Source organism: Oncorhynchus nerka, linkage group LG13 (genome assembly GCF_034236695.1).
Source record: "Oncorhynchus nerka isolate Pitt River linkage group LG13, Oner_Uvic_2.0, whole genome shotgun sequence".
In the NCBI taxonomy this organism is placed as follows: Eukaryota; Metazoa; Chordata; class Actinopteri; order Salmoniformes; family Salmonidae; genus Oncorhynchus; species Oncorhynchus nerka.
In genome coordinates, this window is record NC_088408.1 from 7,654,582 (window position 1) to 7,674,869 (window position 20,288).

At 42.6% G+C, this 20,288-nt stretch overlaps 2 protein-coding genes across 2 annotated transcripts in view; one reads left to right on the forward strand and one right to left on the reverse strand.

Annotated features, from left to right (window-relative positions):
• LOC115140368 (YLP motif-containing protein 1-like) overlaps positions 1 to 2,659 on the forward strand; it is a 70,596-nt gene extending 67,937 nt beyond the window's left edge. The window contains exon 23 of the mRNA XM_065026164.1: positions 2,293 to 2,659. The gene's annotated coding sequence lies outside the window, so the exon portion shown is untranslated. The remainder of the gene's footprint in view (positions 1 to 2,292) is intronic.
• A 4,922-nt stretch (positions 2,660 to 7,581) lies between these two features.
• Positions 7,582 to 19,772, reverse strand: LOC115140438 (prospero homeobox protein 1-like). The gene is given in 5 exon segments (XM_029678768.2): positions 7,582 to 8,033; positions 12,290 to 12,484; positions 13,966 to 13,985; positions 13,988 to 14,066; positions 18,150 to 19,772. Coding segments are annotated over 5 exon segments (2,085 nt in total). The 3' UTR covers positions 7,582 to 7,865.
• Positions 19,773 to 20,288: the final 516 nt, after the last annotated feature.

Below are 20,288 nucleotides of genomic sequence, written 5' to 3' on the forward strand. Positions count from 1 at the left end.
TCTGAGCCAGTGTAATAGGATTCCTCCTTCCTTCTATATAGTTTTTTTTTGCATGTTTGATATCTAGTCAAGGGGTTGTAGTGCGCTTGTTGCTTGCGTACATGTCTGTGTCCTGTTCCTTGTAAGCGATGGCTCTAGCATGGATATTGTCTGTTGGAAAGCATACTGAACCAGGTTTTCCGCTAGGATTTGTTTTGCCTGTGTTTAGCTTTACTCCCTAGTCCTTGCTGATGACAAGCATACCCATAACATGATGCTGCCACCATCATCCTTGAAAATATGAGGAGTGGTACTCAGTGATGTGTTGGATTTGCCCCAAACATAACGCTTTATATTCAGGACATTAAGTAAAAAGGTTGCAGTTTTGCTTTAGTGCTTTATTGCAAACAGGATGGATGTTTTGGAGTATTTTTATTCAGTAGAGGTTTCTTCTTTTCACTTAGTTTAGTATTGTGGATTAACTATAAAATGTTATTGATCTGTCCTCAGTTTTGTCCTGTCACAGCCATTAAATATTTTGAGGGGGATACTTTGGGATTTTGGCAAGGAGGCCCTTTATCTACTCGTGGGTACCATTTGTAGGTCTCTGTGTCCAGTATGAAGGAAATTAGAGGTAGTTTTGTGAGCCAATGCTAACTAGCGTTAGTCCAGATTTCCAGTCATTCTGCTAACGCTAGTTAGCATTGGCTCACAAAACGACCTCTAATTTCCTTCATACTGGACACAGAGACCTACAAATGGTACCCACGAGTTCATCTGACTCTGGGGAAGTAGAAAAGGGCCTCATTGCAAAACCCCAGAAGTATCCTTTTTAAAGTTACCATTGGTCTCATGGTGAAATCCCTGAGTGGTTTCCTTCCTCTCCGGCAACTGAGTTAGGAAGTACGCCTGTAATTTTGTAGTGACTGGGTATATTGATAAAGCACCCAAAGTGTAATTAATAACTTCCCCATGGTCAAAGGGATATTCAATGTCTGCTTTTTTTTAACCCATCTACCAATAGGAGCCCTTCTCTGCGAGGCATTGGAAAACCTACCTGGTCTTTGTGGTTGAATGTTTGAAATTCACTGCTCGACTGAGGGGAACTTACAATTATCTGTTTGTGTGAGGTAAAGAGATGAGGTAGTCATTCAAAAAATCATGTTAAACACTATTATTTCACACAGAGTGAGTCCATGCAACTTATTATATGACTTGTTAAGCAGTTTAGTCCTGAACTTATTTAGGCTTGCCATAACAAAGGGGTTGAATACTTATAGACTCAAGACATTTCAGCTTTTCATATTTAAGTCATTAGTTAAATAAAATTCTACAAACATAATTCCACTTTGACATTATGGGGGTAATGTGTGAAGACCAGTGACACAACGACTGTTTTTATGTGGATAAGGTCAAGGTGTGTGAATACTTTCTGAAGGCTCTGTATGTGATCGTATCCCAATGTAATCAAGGTTTAAAATAATTCTGTTTTTCCTCATACTAAAGCTGTTGACCATCCGCTCAAAGATAAACCAGCCCATGGCTGAAAGTAATTCAGGGGGGGTAAACCCGGTTCTATGTGAAAGCACCAATGTAACTACTCTGTTGGGTGAACAGAAAAGCACTGTTTTAATTCGTTGATGAGATGTCTATTATCTTTGTCAAAGGAAGATATATCATGTTCTTGTGAGATAATTTAACTGAAAAGTTCATTGGATGGAAATGACAGATTTCTCCCCCCTTTTTTTATATCTATATATCTATATATCTATATATATATATATCTATATATCTATATATCTATATATCTATATATTTATATATCTATATATCTATATATCTATATATCTAATATATCTATATATCTATATATCTATATATCTATATATCTATATATCTAATATATCTATATATCTATATATCTAATATATCTATATATCTATATATATCTATATATCTATATATCTAATATATCTATATATCTATATATCTATATATCTATATATATCTATATATCTATATATCTATATATCTAATATATCTATATATATCTATATATCTATATATATCTATATATCTATATATCTATATATCTTATATATCTATATATCTATATATCTATATATCTATATATATCTATATATCTATATATCTATATATCTAATATATCTATATATCTATATATCTATATATCTATATATCTAATATATCTATATATCTATATATCTATATATATCTATATATATCTATATATATCTATATATCTATATATCTTGTCGCATATTTTTCAATCAGTTTTCTTCCTTCCTCTAGGTCTGCAGACTGTGAATATGCTTAACCCGTTTCTCGAAAAACAAAGTCATGAAGACTACACATTCTACCTGTTGACTTTTAGGAGATCCATAGTTGTTTATTCCATTATTAGAATACAGCATAGATTTATCTTGCGTTTAAAAAAAAAAAAAAAACTTTAAAAAATTATAATAATTCTTGATCTTCAATTTGAGTATTTTTTTTAGTTTGTTTTTCCCTTCCTCTTTTCGATTGTAAAATTCATGCACCAGTTTATCTTGAGCTTCGCTTCTCATTTTATACTGTAATGTCTTCCTGTATGTTAGCACTGTTGCTTATTTTATTAAATAAACTTGAGGAAACAATAAAAGTTTCACACACAAAACAACCAGGAGAGTCTCATGTGTGTGGTCATGTGGGCTACGCCATGGAGAGTCTTCTGTGATGTCTGTTTCCATGGCGACCACATACAGTACAACCTCAAAAGATACAAAACAAAAACAAAAAAAATGTTTTTATTTTTATTTTATTTTTAAGAAATATATTTCAAAGTTTCGATCATTTCAATATTTCAAACAACCTTCATTCCAAATGTGTTTGTGTCTGTGAGGTCCTACTGCGTTTACAAGAGGTATATAGCCAAAGTTTGAGTGGTACAACAGTAGCCGGAAGGTTCTTGGTTCAAGCCCTGAGCCAGGCGATGAAGTGGGAGCTGAACTGACAACCGTAGGGCTGCTGGCCTCTTCGCCACTGGCTGCCATTGTGCCCTTGAGCAAGGCACTTGGCTCTCAAACCGCTACAGGGAGGCTGCATTGTGGCTGACCCTTTGCCTCAATGTATGTGTGTCTGGGGGGGTTGGGTAAGACGAAATTAAATGAGTTTTCAGTGCTCAAATCAAACCCCACACACAGTATCACTTTCTCATATTTAATTATATTTAAACTTTCACGTTGCATTCTCGTAAACTTTTGAAGTTAAGGAAAAGTTCGCATTCACTGTTTCTTCCAACAAATCCAATACTGAATTGACAGTATATATATATATATGTTGTGCTGTTTTAATGATGACACAGTGACACAGCATCCTTTACGTGTAAAACAAACAAAATATCAAGATTATAGTAAAGGTCAATTCACTACACTATCAACTTGCTAACTGAAGCAAATGCCATGTTCCTTAGGGTTTTGTTTTCTGTCCAAAGATGCCCTATAGGTATGGCATGCAAGCCAAAACAACTGAGCCAACAATGGTCACCTGTCTTTTTCACAGTACGATCTCATTAACAATGGCAAACTTTACCAGCCCATATTTGTATTATTATTATTTTCGTAACATGACTTTTCCCTCCTTTTGCTAATTTGACTGAAATAAATACTGACTGCACCGCTATAATCCAGATTGACAAATTCAGAAACATACAATCTGGATTATGCTGCAGTCTAAGTGAATATGATCAATTATGACAATCTGAGAGAATATATATAGAATATAATATATATATATATATATAGAATATATCCTGTAGTGTAGTTGTGAATGGGCATTCTGTAAATAAACCATATGGTTCTGGCAGGGGCGGACCAGGCATTTCTAATCCACCAGACCATTCTTTTCTTTGAGGCCCTTAATAATAATAATAATAATATTTGCCTAATAATGATCATTCTGTGCAAAACATCCAATTTAGAAAGTTCCACTGAGTCAGTACTGTAGGCAGCTCTAGAGTCAGTACTGTAGGCAGCTCTAGTCAGTACTGCAGGCAGCTCTAGTCAGCACTGTAGGCAGCTCTAGTCAGTACTGTAGGCAGCTCTAGTCAGTACTGTAGGCAGCTCTAGAGTCAGTACTGTAGGCAGCTCAATTTAGTATTATTTGATTATTTACGATGACGGCCTATACCGGCCAAACCCGGACGACACTGGGCCAATTGTGCTCCGCCCTATGGGACAATCATGGCCGGTTGTGATACCCTGGTTCGAATCCAAGCTGTGTCTGTAGTGATGCCTCTAGCACTGAGATGCAGTGCCTTAGACCGCTGCGCCACTCGGGAGCCCACTCTGGAGTCACTACTGCAGGCACCTCTAGAGAGAGTCACTACTGCAGGCAGCTCTAGAGAGAGTCGCTACTGCAGGCAGCTCTAGAGAGAGTCACTACTGCAGGCAGCTCTAGAGAGAGTCACTACTGCGGGCAGCTCTCACTAGCTCTGAGAGAGTCACTACTGGGGCAGCTCTAGAGAGAGGGGCACTCTACACTACTGCGGGCAGCTCTAGAGAGAGGCACTACTGGGCAGCTCTAGAGAGAGGCACTACTGCGGGCAGCTCTAGAGAGAGCACTACTGCGGGCAGCTCTAGAGAGAGGCACTACTGCGGGCAGCTCTAGAGAGAGCTCTAGAGAGAGGCACTACTGCGGGCAGCTCTAGAGAGAGGCACTACTGCGGGCAGCTCTAGAGAGAGGCACTACTGCGGGCAGCTCTAGAGAGAGGCACTACTGCGGGCAGCTCTAGAGAGAGTCACTACTGCGGGCAGCTCTAGAGAGAGTCACTACTGCGGGCAGCTCTAGAGAGAGTCACTACTGCGGGCAGCTCTAGAGAGAGTCACTACTGCGGGCAGCTCTAGAGAGAGTCACTACTGCGGGCAGCTCTAGAGAGAGTCACTACTGCGGGCAGCTCTAGAGAGAGTCACTACTGCGGGCAGCTCTAGAGAGAGTCACTACTGCGGGCAGCTCTAGAGAGAGTCACTACTGCGGGCAGCTCTAGAGAGAGTCACTACTGCGGGCAGCTCTAGAGAGAGTCACTACTGCGGGCAGCTCTAGAGAGAGGCACTACTGCGGGCAGCTCTAGAGTCACTACTGCGGGCAGCTCTAGAGAGAGGCACAACTGCGGGCAGCTCTAGAGAGAGTCACTACTGCGGGCAGCTCTAGAGAGAGGCACTACTGCGGGCAGCTCTAGAGAGAGTCACTACTGCGGGCAGCTCTAGAGAGAGGCACTACTGCGGGCAGCTCTAGAGAGAGGCACTACTGCGGGCAGCTCTAGAGAGAGGCACTACTGCGGGCAGCTCTAGAGAGAGGCACTACTGCGGGCAGCTCTAGAGAGAGGCACTACTGCGGGCAGCTCTAGAGAGAGGCACTACTGCGGGCAGCTCTAGAGAGAGGCACTACTGCGGGCAGCTCTAGAGAGAGTCACTACTGCGGGCAGCTCTAGAGAGAGTCACTACTGCGGGCAGCTCTAGAGAGAGTCACTACTGCGGGCAGCTCTAGAGAGAGGCACTCTACTACTGCGGGCAGCTCTAGAGAGAGGCACTACTGCGGGCAGCTCTAGAGAGAGGCACTACTGCGGGCAGCTCTAGAGAGAGGCACTACTGCGGGCAGCTCTAGAGAGAGGCACTACTGCGGGCAGCTCTAGAGAGAGGCACTACTGCGGGCAGCTCTAGAGAGAGGCACTCTAGAGAGAGGCACTGCGGGCAGCTCTAGAGAGACTACTGGCACTACTGCGGGCAGCTCTAGAGAGAGGCACTACTGCGGGCAGCTCTAGAGCGAGGCACTACTGCGGGCAGCTCTAGAGAGAGGCACTACTGCGGGCAGCTCTAGAGAGAGGCACTACTGCGGGCAGCTCTAGAGAGAGGCACTACTGCGGGCAGCTCTAGAGCGAGGCACTACTGCACTACTGCGGGCAGCTCTAGGCAGCTCTAGAGAGAGGCACTACTGCGGGCAGCTCTAGAGAGAGTCACTACTGCGGGCAGCTCTAGAGAGAGGCACTACTGCGGGCAGCTCTAGAGAGAGGCACTACTGCGGGCAGCTCTAGAGAGAGGCACTACTGCGGGCAGCTCTAGAGAGAGGCACTACTGCGGGCAGCTCTAGAGAGAGGCACTACTGCGGGCAGCTCTAGAGAGAGGCACTACTGCGGGCAGCTCTAGAGAGAGGCACTACTGCGGGCAGCTCTAGAGAGAGGCACTACTGCGGGCAGCTCTAGAGAGAGGCACTACTGCGGGCAGCTCTAGAGAGAGGCGTTACACTACGACTCTGTGATTTCCTGGAGATGCACTCAACAGAACACTACAGCACCACTGGAGGGTGAATCAACTAATATTGCCGGGATATATGAAGACAAACCCACAAGTCATGTTTTGAGGTCCTGTCACCTGTTGAAAACCACATGTCTGAGGTCACACCTGTTGAAAACCACATGTCTGAGGTCACACCTGTTGTCTGAATGAAATATCCAATATGGAGCTTTTGATTTTGCCTTCTTTCCTCTTCCTGTGAGACGTGCTGAAACTTTTAGCAGAGACGTCAAGGTGAGTATATTGATATGATAAAAGGAGCGATGTGATGTAAAATAGTTTTGAAGTACGTCGGCTAAAAGAATGTTGTTATATAGTCAAATGTGCTGGACGCGTCTCCTCCTTTCGCCAGAGTCCATGCAAGTCTGTACTGAATATGTAATTAATGGTATTGGGGGTGACGTCAATGTTAAGTGAGTTTAGGTTTGACACGTTATACAGGTTTCATTGTTCTGATCACACCAGGCTAGTAGAATGAAACGCATGCTGACTTGCACCTATTGTATATTAAAGGATTTTGTACTTGTGTGGATTGTTTTTTTTTTTTTTTTTTTTTGTCTGTCCAGTTGTTTCTTTACAACAGTTTAGAAACCATCAGTGGTCTCTTGAAACTGTAAAACATTTTTAGATTACGTAATGCAATGATGCCGTCCTCCCATTCACTAACATGTCTGAAACTGACTTCGTAATTGACGCACACTGGAAAAATTCTAAATGAAGGTATCTTGTATTATTGCTAGATTGATCCGATGTAGCAAAAATACAACTTTAATGTACATGCGCCAGCATGGTTTTAATAATAGATTCTACAGCAAGTTAGTACTCAGCCCTCTGATAGGTGGAGTGACTGACTGATATTAGCATCCACTTCTCTCTATAGTTGTGTGTATAATGTACATGCGCCAGCATGGTTTTAATAATAGATTCTACAGCAAGTTAGTACTCAGCCCTCTGATAGGTGGAGTGACTGACTGATATTAGCATCCACTTCTCTCTATAGTTGTGTGTATAATGTACATGCACCAGCATGGTTTTAATAATAGATTCTACAGCAAGTTAGTACTCAGCCCTCTGATAGGTGGAGTGACTGACTGATATTAGCATCCACTTCTCTCTATAGTTGTGTGTATAATGTACATGCGCCAGCATGGTTTTAATAATAGATTCTACAGCAACGCATGCCTCAATATCAATCAAAATTGTACACATTGTTTTATTTTTTATTTTATTGAAACTACATTGCAATTTGCTCTACAATCCTCCTACTGTGAATATAAAAACCCAGCTGTGACATAGGCCTACTCTACAGCCACACATTTCACACGACGGACCTCTGAATGGGAAATGGCGTTAACAATGCTTATTTATCTTACACTGTTTTTCCAAAACGATTTACAGAACCTTCCACATTGACCATATATTGAAACACCGGGTACCCTGTCCTGCTGTTGTACTTTTAGCATGGCTTCGATTCAATACATGGCCCATGCAGGAAAATACACTTTGTTTTTAAATACGGCAGCCTCCGTCTGTCTCTTTCTATGGTGTGAGGGGAGCTTTGAATTCAGCCGGTACGTCACTGTCCAGTTTACTGATGACCTTATAGATGGCTTTCTTCCAGGATGGGTCTGAGTCTCTGGCCAGAGAGATGGAGATGTAAAACTCCTGTAGTGTGATCTCAGCCACTTCAAGGAACCTGTCAGGAACCTGTAGATTAAAGGCACAACCTGTAAGGTATATGTAAATGGACAATCTGCAATTCAAAAACAAGCCGCCACCATTTTGGTTTAAAAATTATAAAAATAAACAGATGGGTGTGGAGAAATGTAACCGCTCAAATGTATAGACAGAGCTATAGAGGCAAAGAATGGCCATCTGAGTTACAGTAAGACATTCATTTGGCCCTAATCTATGGATTTCACATTGACTGGGAATACACATGTCCATCTGTTGGTCACTGATACCTTAACAAAACTATTGTGGCGTGGATCAGACAACCAGTCATATGGTGTGACCAGCATTTGCCTCATGCAGCGCGACACATCTCCTTCACATAGAGTTGATCAGGCTGTTGACTGTGGAATGTTGTCCCACTCCTCTTCAATGGTGGTGCGAAGTTGCTCTATCCAGAGCATCCCAAACATGCTCAATGGGTGACATGTCTGAGTATGCAGGCCATGGAAGAACTGGGACAGTTTCAGCCTCCAGGAATTGTGTAACAGATCCTTGTGACATGGGGCCGTACATTATCATGCTGAAACATGAGGTGATGGCGGCAGTTGAATGGCACTACAATGAGCCTCAGGATCTCGTCACGGTATCTCTGTGCATTCATAGTGGCCATCGACAAAATGCAATTGTGTTCGTTGTTCGTAGCTTATGCCTGCCCCATACCATAACCCCACCGCCACCATGGGGCACTCTGTTCACAATGTTGACATCAGCAAACCACTCGCCCACGAGACGCCACACTCTGTCTGCCATCTGCTCGGTACAGTTGAAACCGATTCATCCATGAAGAGCACACTTCTCCAGCATGCCCGTTGCCTTCGTTGGTTACGACGCCAAACTGCAGTCAGGTCAAGACCCTGGTGAGGATGAAAAGCACCTAGATGAGCTTCCTGGAGACGTTTCTGACATTTTGTGCAGAAATTCTTTGGTTGCGCAAACCCACTCTTTCATCAGCTGTCCGAGTGGCTAGTCTCAGACAATCCCGCAGGTGAAGAAGCTGGATGTGGAGGTGCTTGGCTGGACTGGTTACACGTGGTCTGCATTTGTGAGGCCGTTTGGACGTACTGCCAAATTCTCTAAAATGACATTGGAGGAGGCTTATGGTAGAGAAATGAACATGCAATTCTCTGGGGGATATTCCTGCAGTCGGCATGCCAATTGCACGCTCCCTTAACTTGAGACATCTGTGGCAAACTGCACATTTTAGAGTGGCATTTTATTGTCCCCAGCACAAGGTACACCTGTGTAATGATCATGCTGTTTAATCAGCTTCTTGATATGCCACACCTGTCAGGTGGATGGATTATCTTGGCAAAGGAGAAATGCTCACTAACAGGGATGAAAACCCAATTGTGCAAGAAATTTGAGAGAAATAAACTTTGTGCATATGGACCATTTCTGGAATATTTTATTTCCGTTAAGTAAACATGGGACCAACACTTGTTTTACATGTTTATATTTGTGTTCAGTGCACAGTCATGGCCAAAAGTTTTGAGAATGACACAAATATACATTTTCACAAAGTCTGCTGCCTCAGTTTGTATGATGGCAATTTTAATATACTCCAGAATGTTGTGAAGAGTGATCAGATTAATTGCAAAGTCCCTCTTTGCCATGCAAATGAACTGAATCCCCAAATAACATTTCCACTGCATTTCAGCCCTGCCACATAAGGACCAGCTGACATCATGCCAGTGATTCTCTCATTAACACAGGTGTGAGTGTTGACGAGGACAAGGCTTGTGATCACTCTGTCATGCTGATTGAGTTTGAATAACAGACTGTAAGCTTCAAAATGAGGGTGGTGCTTGGAATCATTGTTCTTCCTCTGTCAACCATGGTTACCTGCAAGGAAACACGTGCCGTCATCATTGTCTTCCACAAAAAGGGCTTCACAGGCAAGGATATTGCTGCCAATAAGATTGCACCTAAATCAACCATTTATCGGATCATCAAGAACTTCAAGGAGAGCGGTTCAATTATTGTGAAGAAGGCTTCAGGGCACCCAAGAAAGTCCAGCAAGTGCCAGGACCATCTCTTAAAGCTGATTCAGCTGTGGAATCGGGGCACCACCAGTACAGAGCTTGCTCAGGAATGGCAGCAGGCAGGTGTGAGTGCATCTGCACACACAGTGAGGCGAAGACTTTTGGAGGATGGCCTGGTGTCAAGAAGGGCAGCAAAGAAGCCACTTCTCTCCAGGAAAAACATCAGGGACAGACTGATATTCTGCAAAAGGTACAGAGATTGGACTGCTGAGGACTGGGGTAAAGTCATTTTCTCTGATGAATCCCCTTTCTTGATTGTTTGGGGCATCCGGAAAAAAGCTTGTCCGGAGAAGACAAGGTGAGCGCTACCATCAGTCCTGTGTCATGCCAACAGTAAAGTGTCCTGAGACCATACATGTGTGGGGTTGCTTCTCAGCCAAGGGAGTGGGCTCACTCATAATTTTGCCTAAGAACACAGCCATGAAGGAAGAATGGTACCAACACATCCTCCAAGAGCAACTTCTCCCAACCATCCAGGAACAGTTTGGTGATGAACAATGCCTTTTCCAGCATGATGGAGCATCTTGCCATAAGGCAAAAGTGGCTCGGGGAACAAAACATTGATATTTTGGGTCCATGGCCAGGAAACTTCCCAGACCTTAATCCCATTGAGAACTTGTGGTCAATCCTCAAGAGGCAGGTGGACAAACAAAAATCCACAAATTCTGACAAACTCCAAGCATTGATTATGCAAGAATGGGCTGCCATCAGTCAGGATGTGGACCAGAAGTTAATTGACAGCATGCCGGGGTCTTGAAAAAGAAGGGTCAACACTGCAAATATTGACTCTTTGCATCAGCTTCATGTAATTGTCAATAAAAGCCTTTGACACTTGTGAAATGCTTGTAATTATATTTAAGTATTCCATAATAACATCTGACAAAAATATCTAAAGACACTGAAGCAGCAAACTTTGTGGAAATTAATACTTGTGTCATTCTCAAAACTTTTGGCCACGACTGTAGTTTGAGTTTTATAAAAACATTTATATTTCGATTTTATATGATTTAGTTTTAAGTGTTAGATAGAGAAAGTAGTGGATTTGTTCCCTGTTTTCTAGTGATACATAGTGATGCACAAGTTAAGTCTGTTTGAAACATCACATTCTCCTGGAAGTGTTTACCCTCTTGGATTCTCAAGCTTGAAAACCACATTAGAAAATAGTTTGAAAAGCCCTTTGATTTTGACCCTTGAACCTTTGACCCCCCTCAAAAAAAAAAGACTAAAACTGAACATATTCATGTTGGTTTTTATTTTGGTTGTTTTTAAAGATAATAGTTTTAGTTTTTCAAACACGTTTCTTTAATTATTTTACTTTAGTTTAATGAAATAGTTTTTTCTTTTAAGGATTATTTTTAGTTTCAGTTTTAGTGTACTAAAAAAAAGCCTTTGACACTGTCATGCTTGGTAACATGGCACATTTTCTGATATACAAAGTAATTTTGTCACCTGGCTGGCAGACGTGTTGATGGTAAGTTATACGTGCTTTTGAACTGTCACTCTTTTCTTTGTCTTGTCATTTGTAGTCGTTTGTAAAGTTGTTTGTGATGTCGTTTGGCAAGATCACAATGCTTGGGTAAGTAAGCAGGCCGGCAGCAGGCTGGTTTGAATCCAGGTCCAGGGAAAGAAGTCAAAAGGAATTGGCAACAGGTTTAAAATCTCCTGCCGTTGTTCCCTTGAACAAGGCATTTAAACCTCAAAAATAGTTCAGAGTAGAATAAACAGTTGATTCTGTTGATGGATGAATAAAACTCATATTCTATTCTCCATTATGACATCAGACAGAATAACCAACATCAAATGGAATCAATTCCACCCCTCTGAACTATCAGGTTTTATATCTGTCTGGCCTATTGACCTTTGACCCATATTTAAAGCATTTTGTTTGTTTTCAACTCACCATACTTGAATTGATCTTTGTAGACATGTACAGATTTGCTTAGACTTCCATGAACATACCTGTTGTACATGCTGACCACATATAAACCATGTATTGTGCATACCATCTTATCTTTGGATCAGATTGACTGTCTGTACAGGAATCCAGCTGAACACAATGGAGACGTAAGGGATGAAGTCATGAGCAGCACAATCAATTGAATCCGCAATTAGCGAAACAGAATGTAGGCTCGTGAGATCAGGATGGTCGTACGATTTTTATTTAACGAATACGGAGATTTACAGTACCTGAAAGTCATTGGCCTTGTTGTAATGCATGTTGAGGGCTCTGAAGAGCTCCGAGTCTCTGCTCACTGCTACATCCCTCACACTGTTAACTCCCTTCACTCGGGCCTGGCGGGCAAACTTCTCCATCTGAATATAGTAGAACTCTCTGAAGTTACTGAACCATTTAATCAGCTGGGACATGATACACCGAGTGAGCTGTATGGGAACACAAAGAAACAAAACAATTTGGGTAAGTACATTATAAGTTATTTTAAAATGAGTGATAGTTATGTCTGGGTTATTTCACTTGGATGTAGGTTTAATTTAGTTGTTTTTAGTATGTGTGAGAATTTTGTTCATCCAACTGTTTCTGCTTTCTTTGTAAATATGTCAATAAATCATGTATGAACTATTTTGAATAAAGCAAATTGCCCACAGTTATGTGTGCAGTGATTGTTTTCAATTAGGGGATTCTATCTCAACATTTCAGGTATTCGCTCTACCAGGACTTGTAACACTGGTAAAGGTCATTCATTCATATCTCTCGATATATAACAAGCCATTTATAACACATTTAAATCTGTATACACTATATATACAAAAACATGTGGACACCCCTTCAAATTAGTGGAATCGGTTATTTCAGCCACACCCGAAGCTGACAGGTGTATAAAAATCGAGCACATAGCCATGCAATCTCCATAGACAAACATTGTCAGTAGAATGGCCTTACTGAAGAGCTCAGTGACTTTCAACGTGGCACCGTCATAGGATGCCACCTTTCTAAAAAAATAAATGTCAGTTCATCATCATCCGTACTGAAGAGCTCAGTGATTTTCAAGTTGGCACTTTCATTGGATGCCAGCTTTCCGACAAGTCAGTTTGTCAAATTTCTGCCCTGCTAGAGCCGCCCCCGGTCAACTGTAAGTGCTGTTAATGTGAAGTGGAAAAGTCTAGGAGCAACAACGGATCAGCCACGAAGTGGTAGACCACACAAGCTCACAGAACAGGATCACCGAGTGCTGAAGCATGTTGCTCATGTCCTCGGTTGCAGCACTCACTACCGAGTTCCAAACCGCCTCTGGAAGCAACATCGGGAGCTTCGTGAATCGGGTTTCCATGGCCGAGCAGCCACACGCAAGCCTAAGATCACCAGACACTTCACCATCTGGCAGTCCGACGGACGTATCTGGGTTTGGCGAATGCCAGGAGAACGCTACCTGCCCCAATTCATAGTGCCAACTGTAAAGTTTGGTGGAGGAGGAATAATGGTCTGGGGCTGTTTTTCATGGTTCGAGGTAGGCCCATTAGTTCCAGTGAAGGGAAATCTTTAACGCTACAGCATACAATGACATTGTAGACGAATCTGTGCTTACAACTTTGTGGCAACAGTTTGGGGAAGGCCCATTCCCGTTTCAGCATGGCTATGCCATGAGATCGATGTGGAAGAACTTGACTGGCCTGCACAGAGCCGTGACCTCAACCCCATTGAACACCTTTGGGATGAATTGGAACGCCGACTGCAAGCCAGAACAATGTTCCAACATCCTAGTGGAAAGCCTTTTCAGAAGAGTGGAGGCTGTTATAGCAGCAAGGGGGGGGGGGGGGCAACTCCATATTAATGGCCATGATTTTGGAATGAGATGTTGGACGAGCAGGTGTCCACATACTTTTGGCCATGTCGTGTATTTCATTACCTGGATATCGGAGAAAAGGCTGTGAGCACGTTGGAGCTAGGGTAGCGAGTATAGAAGAACATCAACTTGGCTTTCTTCAGGTGGTGTGTGGTCAGACCCTCCTACAGGTCAGGTTATGGAGCTAACAAATTTAGATGTTGTGTGGTCAGACCCACCTACCAGTCAAAAGTTTGGAGACACTTACTCATTCCAGGGTTTTTCTTTATTTTTTAAAACTATTTTCTACATAGTAGGATAATAGTGAAGACATCAACACTGAAATAACATGTATGGAATCATGTAGTAACCAAAAAAGTGTGAAACAAATTCAAATACGTTATATTTGAGATTCTTCAAAGTAGCCACCCTTTGCCTTGATGACAGCTTTGCACACTTTTGGCATTCTCTCAACCAGTTTCACCTGGAATGCTTTTCCAACCGTATTGATGGAGTTCCCACATATGCTGAGCACTTGTTGGCTGCTTTTCCTTCACTCTGCGGTCCAACTCATCCGAAACCATCTCAATTGGGTTAAGGTTGGGTGATTGTGGAGGCCAGGTTATCGGATGCAGCACTCCATCACTCTGCTTCTTGGTCAAATAGCCCTTACACAGCCTGGAGGTGTGTTGGGTCATTGTCCTGTTGAAAAACAAATGATAGTCCCACTAAGCGCAAACCAGATGGATGGCATATCACTGCAGAATGCTGTGGTAGCCATGCTGGTTAAGTGTGCCTTGAATTCTAAATTAATCACTGACAGTGTCACCAGCAAAACACCGTCACACCACCACCTCCATGCTTTACGGGGGGAACCACACATGCAGATATCATCCGTTCACCTACTCTGCGTCTCACAGAAACAGCAGTTGGAACCAAAAATCTCCCATTTGGACTCCTCAGACCAAAGGACAGATTTCCACCGGTCTATTGTCCATTGCTCATGTTTCTTGGCCCAACCAAGTCTCTTCTTCTTATTGGTGTCCATTAGTAGTGGTTTCTTTGCAACAATTCGACCATGAAGGACTGATTCACGCAGTCTCCTCTGAACAGTTGATGTTGAGATGTATCTGTTACTTGAACTCTGTGAAGCATTTATTTGGGCTGCAATCTGAGGTGCAGTTAACTTTAATGAATGTATCAACTGCAGCAGAGGTAACTCTGGGTCTTCCTTTCCTGTGGAAGTCCTCATGAGAGCTAGTTTCATCATAGGGCTTGATGGTTGTTGCGACTGCAATTGAAGAAACTTTCAAAGTTCTTTAAATTTTATGGATTGACTGACCTTCATCTCTTAAAGTAATGATGGACTGTCGTTTCTCTTTGCTTATTTGAGCTGCTTGTGCCATAAAATGGACTAGGTATTTAACCCTATTTGGTAATCTTCTGTATACCACCCATACCTTGTCACAACACAACTGATTGGCTCAAATGCATCAAGAAGGAAAGAAATTCCACAAATGTACTTTTTAACAAGGCACACCTGTTAATTCAAATGCATTCCAGGTGACGACCTCATGAAGCTGGTTGAGAGAATACCAAGAGTGTGCAAAGCTGTCATCAAGGCAAAGGGTGGCTACTTTGAAGAACCTCAAATCTAAGATTTGTTTAACACTTTTTTTGGTTACTACATGACTCCATATGTGTTATTTCAATGTACAAAAGAGAAAGAAAACCCTGGAATGAGTAGGTGTGTCCAAACTTTTGACAGGTACTGTATATTCAGGTTATGGAGCTTAACACATTTAGATGGTGTGTGGTCAGACCCTCCTACTGGTCAGGTTATAGAGATAAACAGATACAGATGGTGTGTGGTCAGACCCTCCTACAGGTCAGGTTATAGAGATAAACAGATACAGATGGTGTGTGTGGTCAGACCCTCCTACAGGTCAGGTTATGGAAATAAACAGATGGTGTGTGGTCAGACCCTCCTACAGGTCAGGTTATGGAGATAAACAGATGGTGTGTGGTCAGACCCTCCTACAGGTCAGGTTATGGAGATAAACAGATACAGATGGTGTGTGGTCAGACCCTCCTACAGGTCAGGTTATAGAGATAAACAGATACGGATGGTGTGTGGTCAGACCCTCCTACAGGTCAGGTTATAGAGCTAAACAGATACAGATGGTGTGTGGTCAGACCCTCCTACAGGTCAGGTTATGGAGATAAACAGATGGTGTATGGTCAGACCCTCCTACAGGTCAGGTTATGGGGATAAACAGATACAGATGGTGTGTGGTCAGACCCTCCTACTGGTCAGGTTATAGAGATAAACAGATACAGATGGTGTGTGGTCAGACCCTCCTACAGGTCAGGTTATGTAGCTAAACGGATACAGATGGTGTGTGGTCAGACCCTCCTACAGGTCAGGTTATGGAGCTAAACAGATACAGATGGTGTGTGTGGTCAGACCCTCCTACAGGTCAGGTTATGGAGATAAACAGATGGTGTGTGGTCAGACCCTCCTACAGGTCAGGTTATGGAGATAAACAGATACACTACTCAAGTCATTCCAACCAATAGTGAACAAACAGATTTACAAAACAGCCTCGTCTATCTTCATTAGGTGACCTCATGACGCCATCTTGTGAACAGCTACGGTGATGGCTCCATGTGTTCTCACTAGAATATTCCCTGAATAATATGAACGGGAGAAAATACATAGTATTCCTAAAGAAAATCATGTCTACTCTTTTTTCTTTTAACGTCAATAGGTTTCACTGTGTTTCTACACTACCTACTTCAATATTTATACCGTTTGAAAACAAGCTTCTGTTCCTGAGTCCCGACAATTACTTTCAAAGACAGATATTATTTTTTACATCAATGTTTTTCTCTGTCCTGTAATCATTAGACGACACTCAGACAGTAGAAGCAATTTCCTTTCGGAGTAGAGATAGCAAGATCAAAGGGTAAATTCTCCTTGAAGTGCATCCTTCCACAGCTACTAATGCTCTCCCAAGCCTCATAGATATCGTTCTCCCGGATAGAGAAGAAAACTAAATTGATTTTTTTTTTTTCCGTTTATAGACTATCCATGTGGTGCAGAGAAAAGTTATTATGAGACACTTAGCGAAAACCTCAAAGAAAGGCAATCTTTCTTAGGCACAGTATTGTGGATATGACTCATCCTACCGTTAAGCCAATTGCCTCACTAAAGAAAGCCAACCAAAGAATCTATAATTTGGTGGAAATGAAAAATACAGATCGTCATGGTTGACCACAACATATTACAGATTTACTAAATCAATGAAAAGTATATAGTAGTATTCTTTAGTAAAATATCGGTGCAGAGCCGTGGTGTCGTGGTAACACTTCCTGGCACGTCACAAATACTTTTTACACCACCGGATACCAGTGGTGTAGAAAATACTTTAAAGTACTACTTAATAATCTGTACTTGACTTTACTATTTATATTTTGGGGCGACTTTTACTTCACTACATTCCTAAAGAAAATGTAATCCTTTTTTACTGTCTACATTTTCCCTGGCACCCAAAAGTATTTGTTACATTGGGAATGCTTGACAGGACAGGAAAATGGTCCAATTCATGCACTTATCAAGAGAACATCCCTGGTCATCCCTACTGCCTCTGATCTGGAGGACTCACTAAACAGAGAACATCCCTGGTCCATCCCTACTGCCTCTGATCTGGAGGACTCACTAAACAGAGAACATCCCTGGTCATCCCTACTGCCTCTGATCTGGAGGACTCACTAAACAGAGAACATCCCTGGTCATCCCTACTGCCTCTGATCTGGAGGACTCACTAAACAGAGAACATCCCTGGTCATCACTACTGTCTCTGATCTGGCGGACTTGCTAAACACAAATGCATCTTTTGTAAATGATGTTGTAGTGCTCATTGCTATCCGTACATTTTAAAAACAAGAAAATGGTACTGTCTGCTTTGCTTAATACATGTCATTTGAAATTATTTATACTTTTGATATTTAGAACCAAATACTTTTAGACTTTTACTCAAGTAGGATTTTACTGGGTGACTTCCACTTTTACTTGAGTAACTTTCTATTAAAGGTATCTATACTTTTTACTCAAATATGACAATTGGGTACTTTTTTTCCACCACTGACGGAGACCGGGGTTCTGTTTCTCCTACTTGCCTGTGTCTCCCCATCTCCTTTCCTTACTGTCTGAATAATGTGGTAAAACACAAAAATGTAAATAAAATACTATTTTCAAAGGATACATTCAGCACATATGAGGTCCTCTTCACCATACTCTGAAAGCTACCATACTCCATCTTAACGTGAGGGAGACCGAGACTGTCCAGAAGCATATTATGCCCTGTGGCTGTGGGGTGGTGAACCTGTGGACTCCTGGGTGGCCTGGAGGTCACCTTGGACTTCACTTTGACCGGATCCCACAATAAGTCAACCATCTCTGGGGTAGGTAGACCCATGGTAGTAGGTCTACACGGGAGCCCTCCGAAGGTATCGTGATGGAAACCGTTGTGTTTCAGGTTATCCAGTACTTGGTGGTCTTCCTGTAGAACAGTGGGGTGGTTGTATAGGAGTGAGGGCTGATGGAAATGGAGAGGCCTTTTCACTGTCAGGTTTAGAGAACATGGGCGAGTCATTGAAGCAGGCTTTTGAACAACCAGAGATAGAGCCTCGGTTTGAATCTCTGGTAGTTGTTGGGCCATACCACTCTTGGAACATGGGGGGAGTCGTGACATGCTGTCTACGTGGGTGGATGATGACGCTGGCTCATGAGAGCTGAGGAACACGGGCTCATCGTCTGTTTCTGCCATTCCCCCATCCTTGATGTGTAGCTGTGGTGGCTTGAATAATGTATGTGATATGTTTTTGAAAATCGAGTCAACGCTTGAGTTTACGGCTCTGGAGAGCTCATACTTGAGAATATCTGCTAGGAGTTTGTCTTCTTTGTCTGGGTTTGAGTGGATGTAGTCAGTTAGCTTGTGATTCTTCCACCCCAGATGACCTCTATCTAAAGGCCCTCCATTGTTAAACTCACTGTAAGGGTCCATAAACACCTCTGTCTCCGGGTATCCTTTGTTCCAAGTACTTTGGTGGTCGTCCTCCATCACACCTGTTGAAAACGTCCCATCCCTGACGTCCTCCTGAGACTCAGTCTGATACTCGTAGATCTGGATGAACCTGGCCTGGAGTTGATCCAGGAGCCTCTGCATGGTCTGAAGCTGCTTCTTCAGGTTATGGCCTTCGTCGGTACTCTTTCCGCTAGCGCCCCCCGTCCTCAGGAGGTCCTGGTGCTGCGGCACCCTCTGTTTCCTTTTGCTCTCCTGTTTGTTTTCCATTGTCTCACTCTGAAGGTCATTGGAAGGAGTGGTTTCTCCATGTGTACAATGAACACTGGGACTGGGAGGAGAGACTGCTATGCCTCTGATGATGTTCTCTACTCTGGCACGCTTTGCCTGACGTCTATCCCCCAGCTCCAGGGTCCAGTCCTGGTTCCACCCGGCTCCATTGGGGCTGGCCCCGGTGGATGCCTGGCTGGCTGGAGACAGAGGCTCCATGGTGGTGCTGCTGCTCTTGGAAGAAGTGCTGCTGTGATGATCCACCAGTCTAGGGCTCGTCAAGGCAGAGAAGGAAATATGCGCCTCGGGGTTGTAATATGCAGCAGAGCTCTCCTGGAGGGTCTGTTCACTCTCAACGGTTTTCTGTAGGAGCATAGAGATAAGGGATCCTCCGCTTGAGCGAGAGGAGGATGGAGGGGTGGACGAGTTGTATGTGTTGTCGTGTAGAAAGGAGGGAGGATGCTCTGCTCTGTCTTCTGGGTAGGTGCTGCTGGGGAAATGATGCATGCTGTGGTCCAGAAGGCTTGGGTTCATGCTTCATGCAAAATAAAGACAAATGTACTTTATCTTAACAAACGGTTTTAGAAATTAGACACAGTTCTACAGAAATCTTAAAGGAAAACAATATTGTTCATGGAAAACCAACAATATGGCAAAATGTAACGTTATTTCCCCCAGAAAACAACATATAATTTTAATTTTTTTATTTATTTTTATTTCACCTTTATTTAACCAGGTAGGCTAGTTGAGAACAAGTTCTCATTTGCAACTGCGACCTGGCCAAGATAAAGCATAGCAGTGTGAACAGACAACACAGAGTTACACATGGAGTAAACAATTAACAAGTCAATAACACAGTAGAAAAAAAAAAAGAAAAAAAAATGATAAAACTATATTTAGAAAATCGGCTATAGTATTTATTAATAAATCAATAATTTTGCAATTGGTAATACCTATTCAATACTGTATTTTGTCCGTAACAGCTCTTTGAAAGTTATACGTTTTGTGAAGTCAAATCTACCAGACAACAATAGCTGTATTCATAGTGTG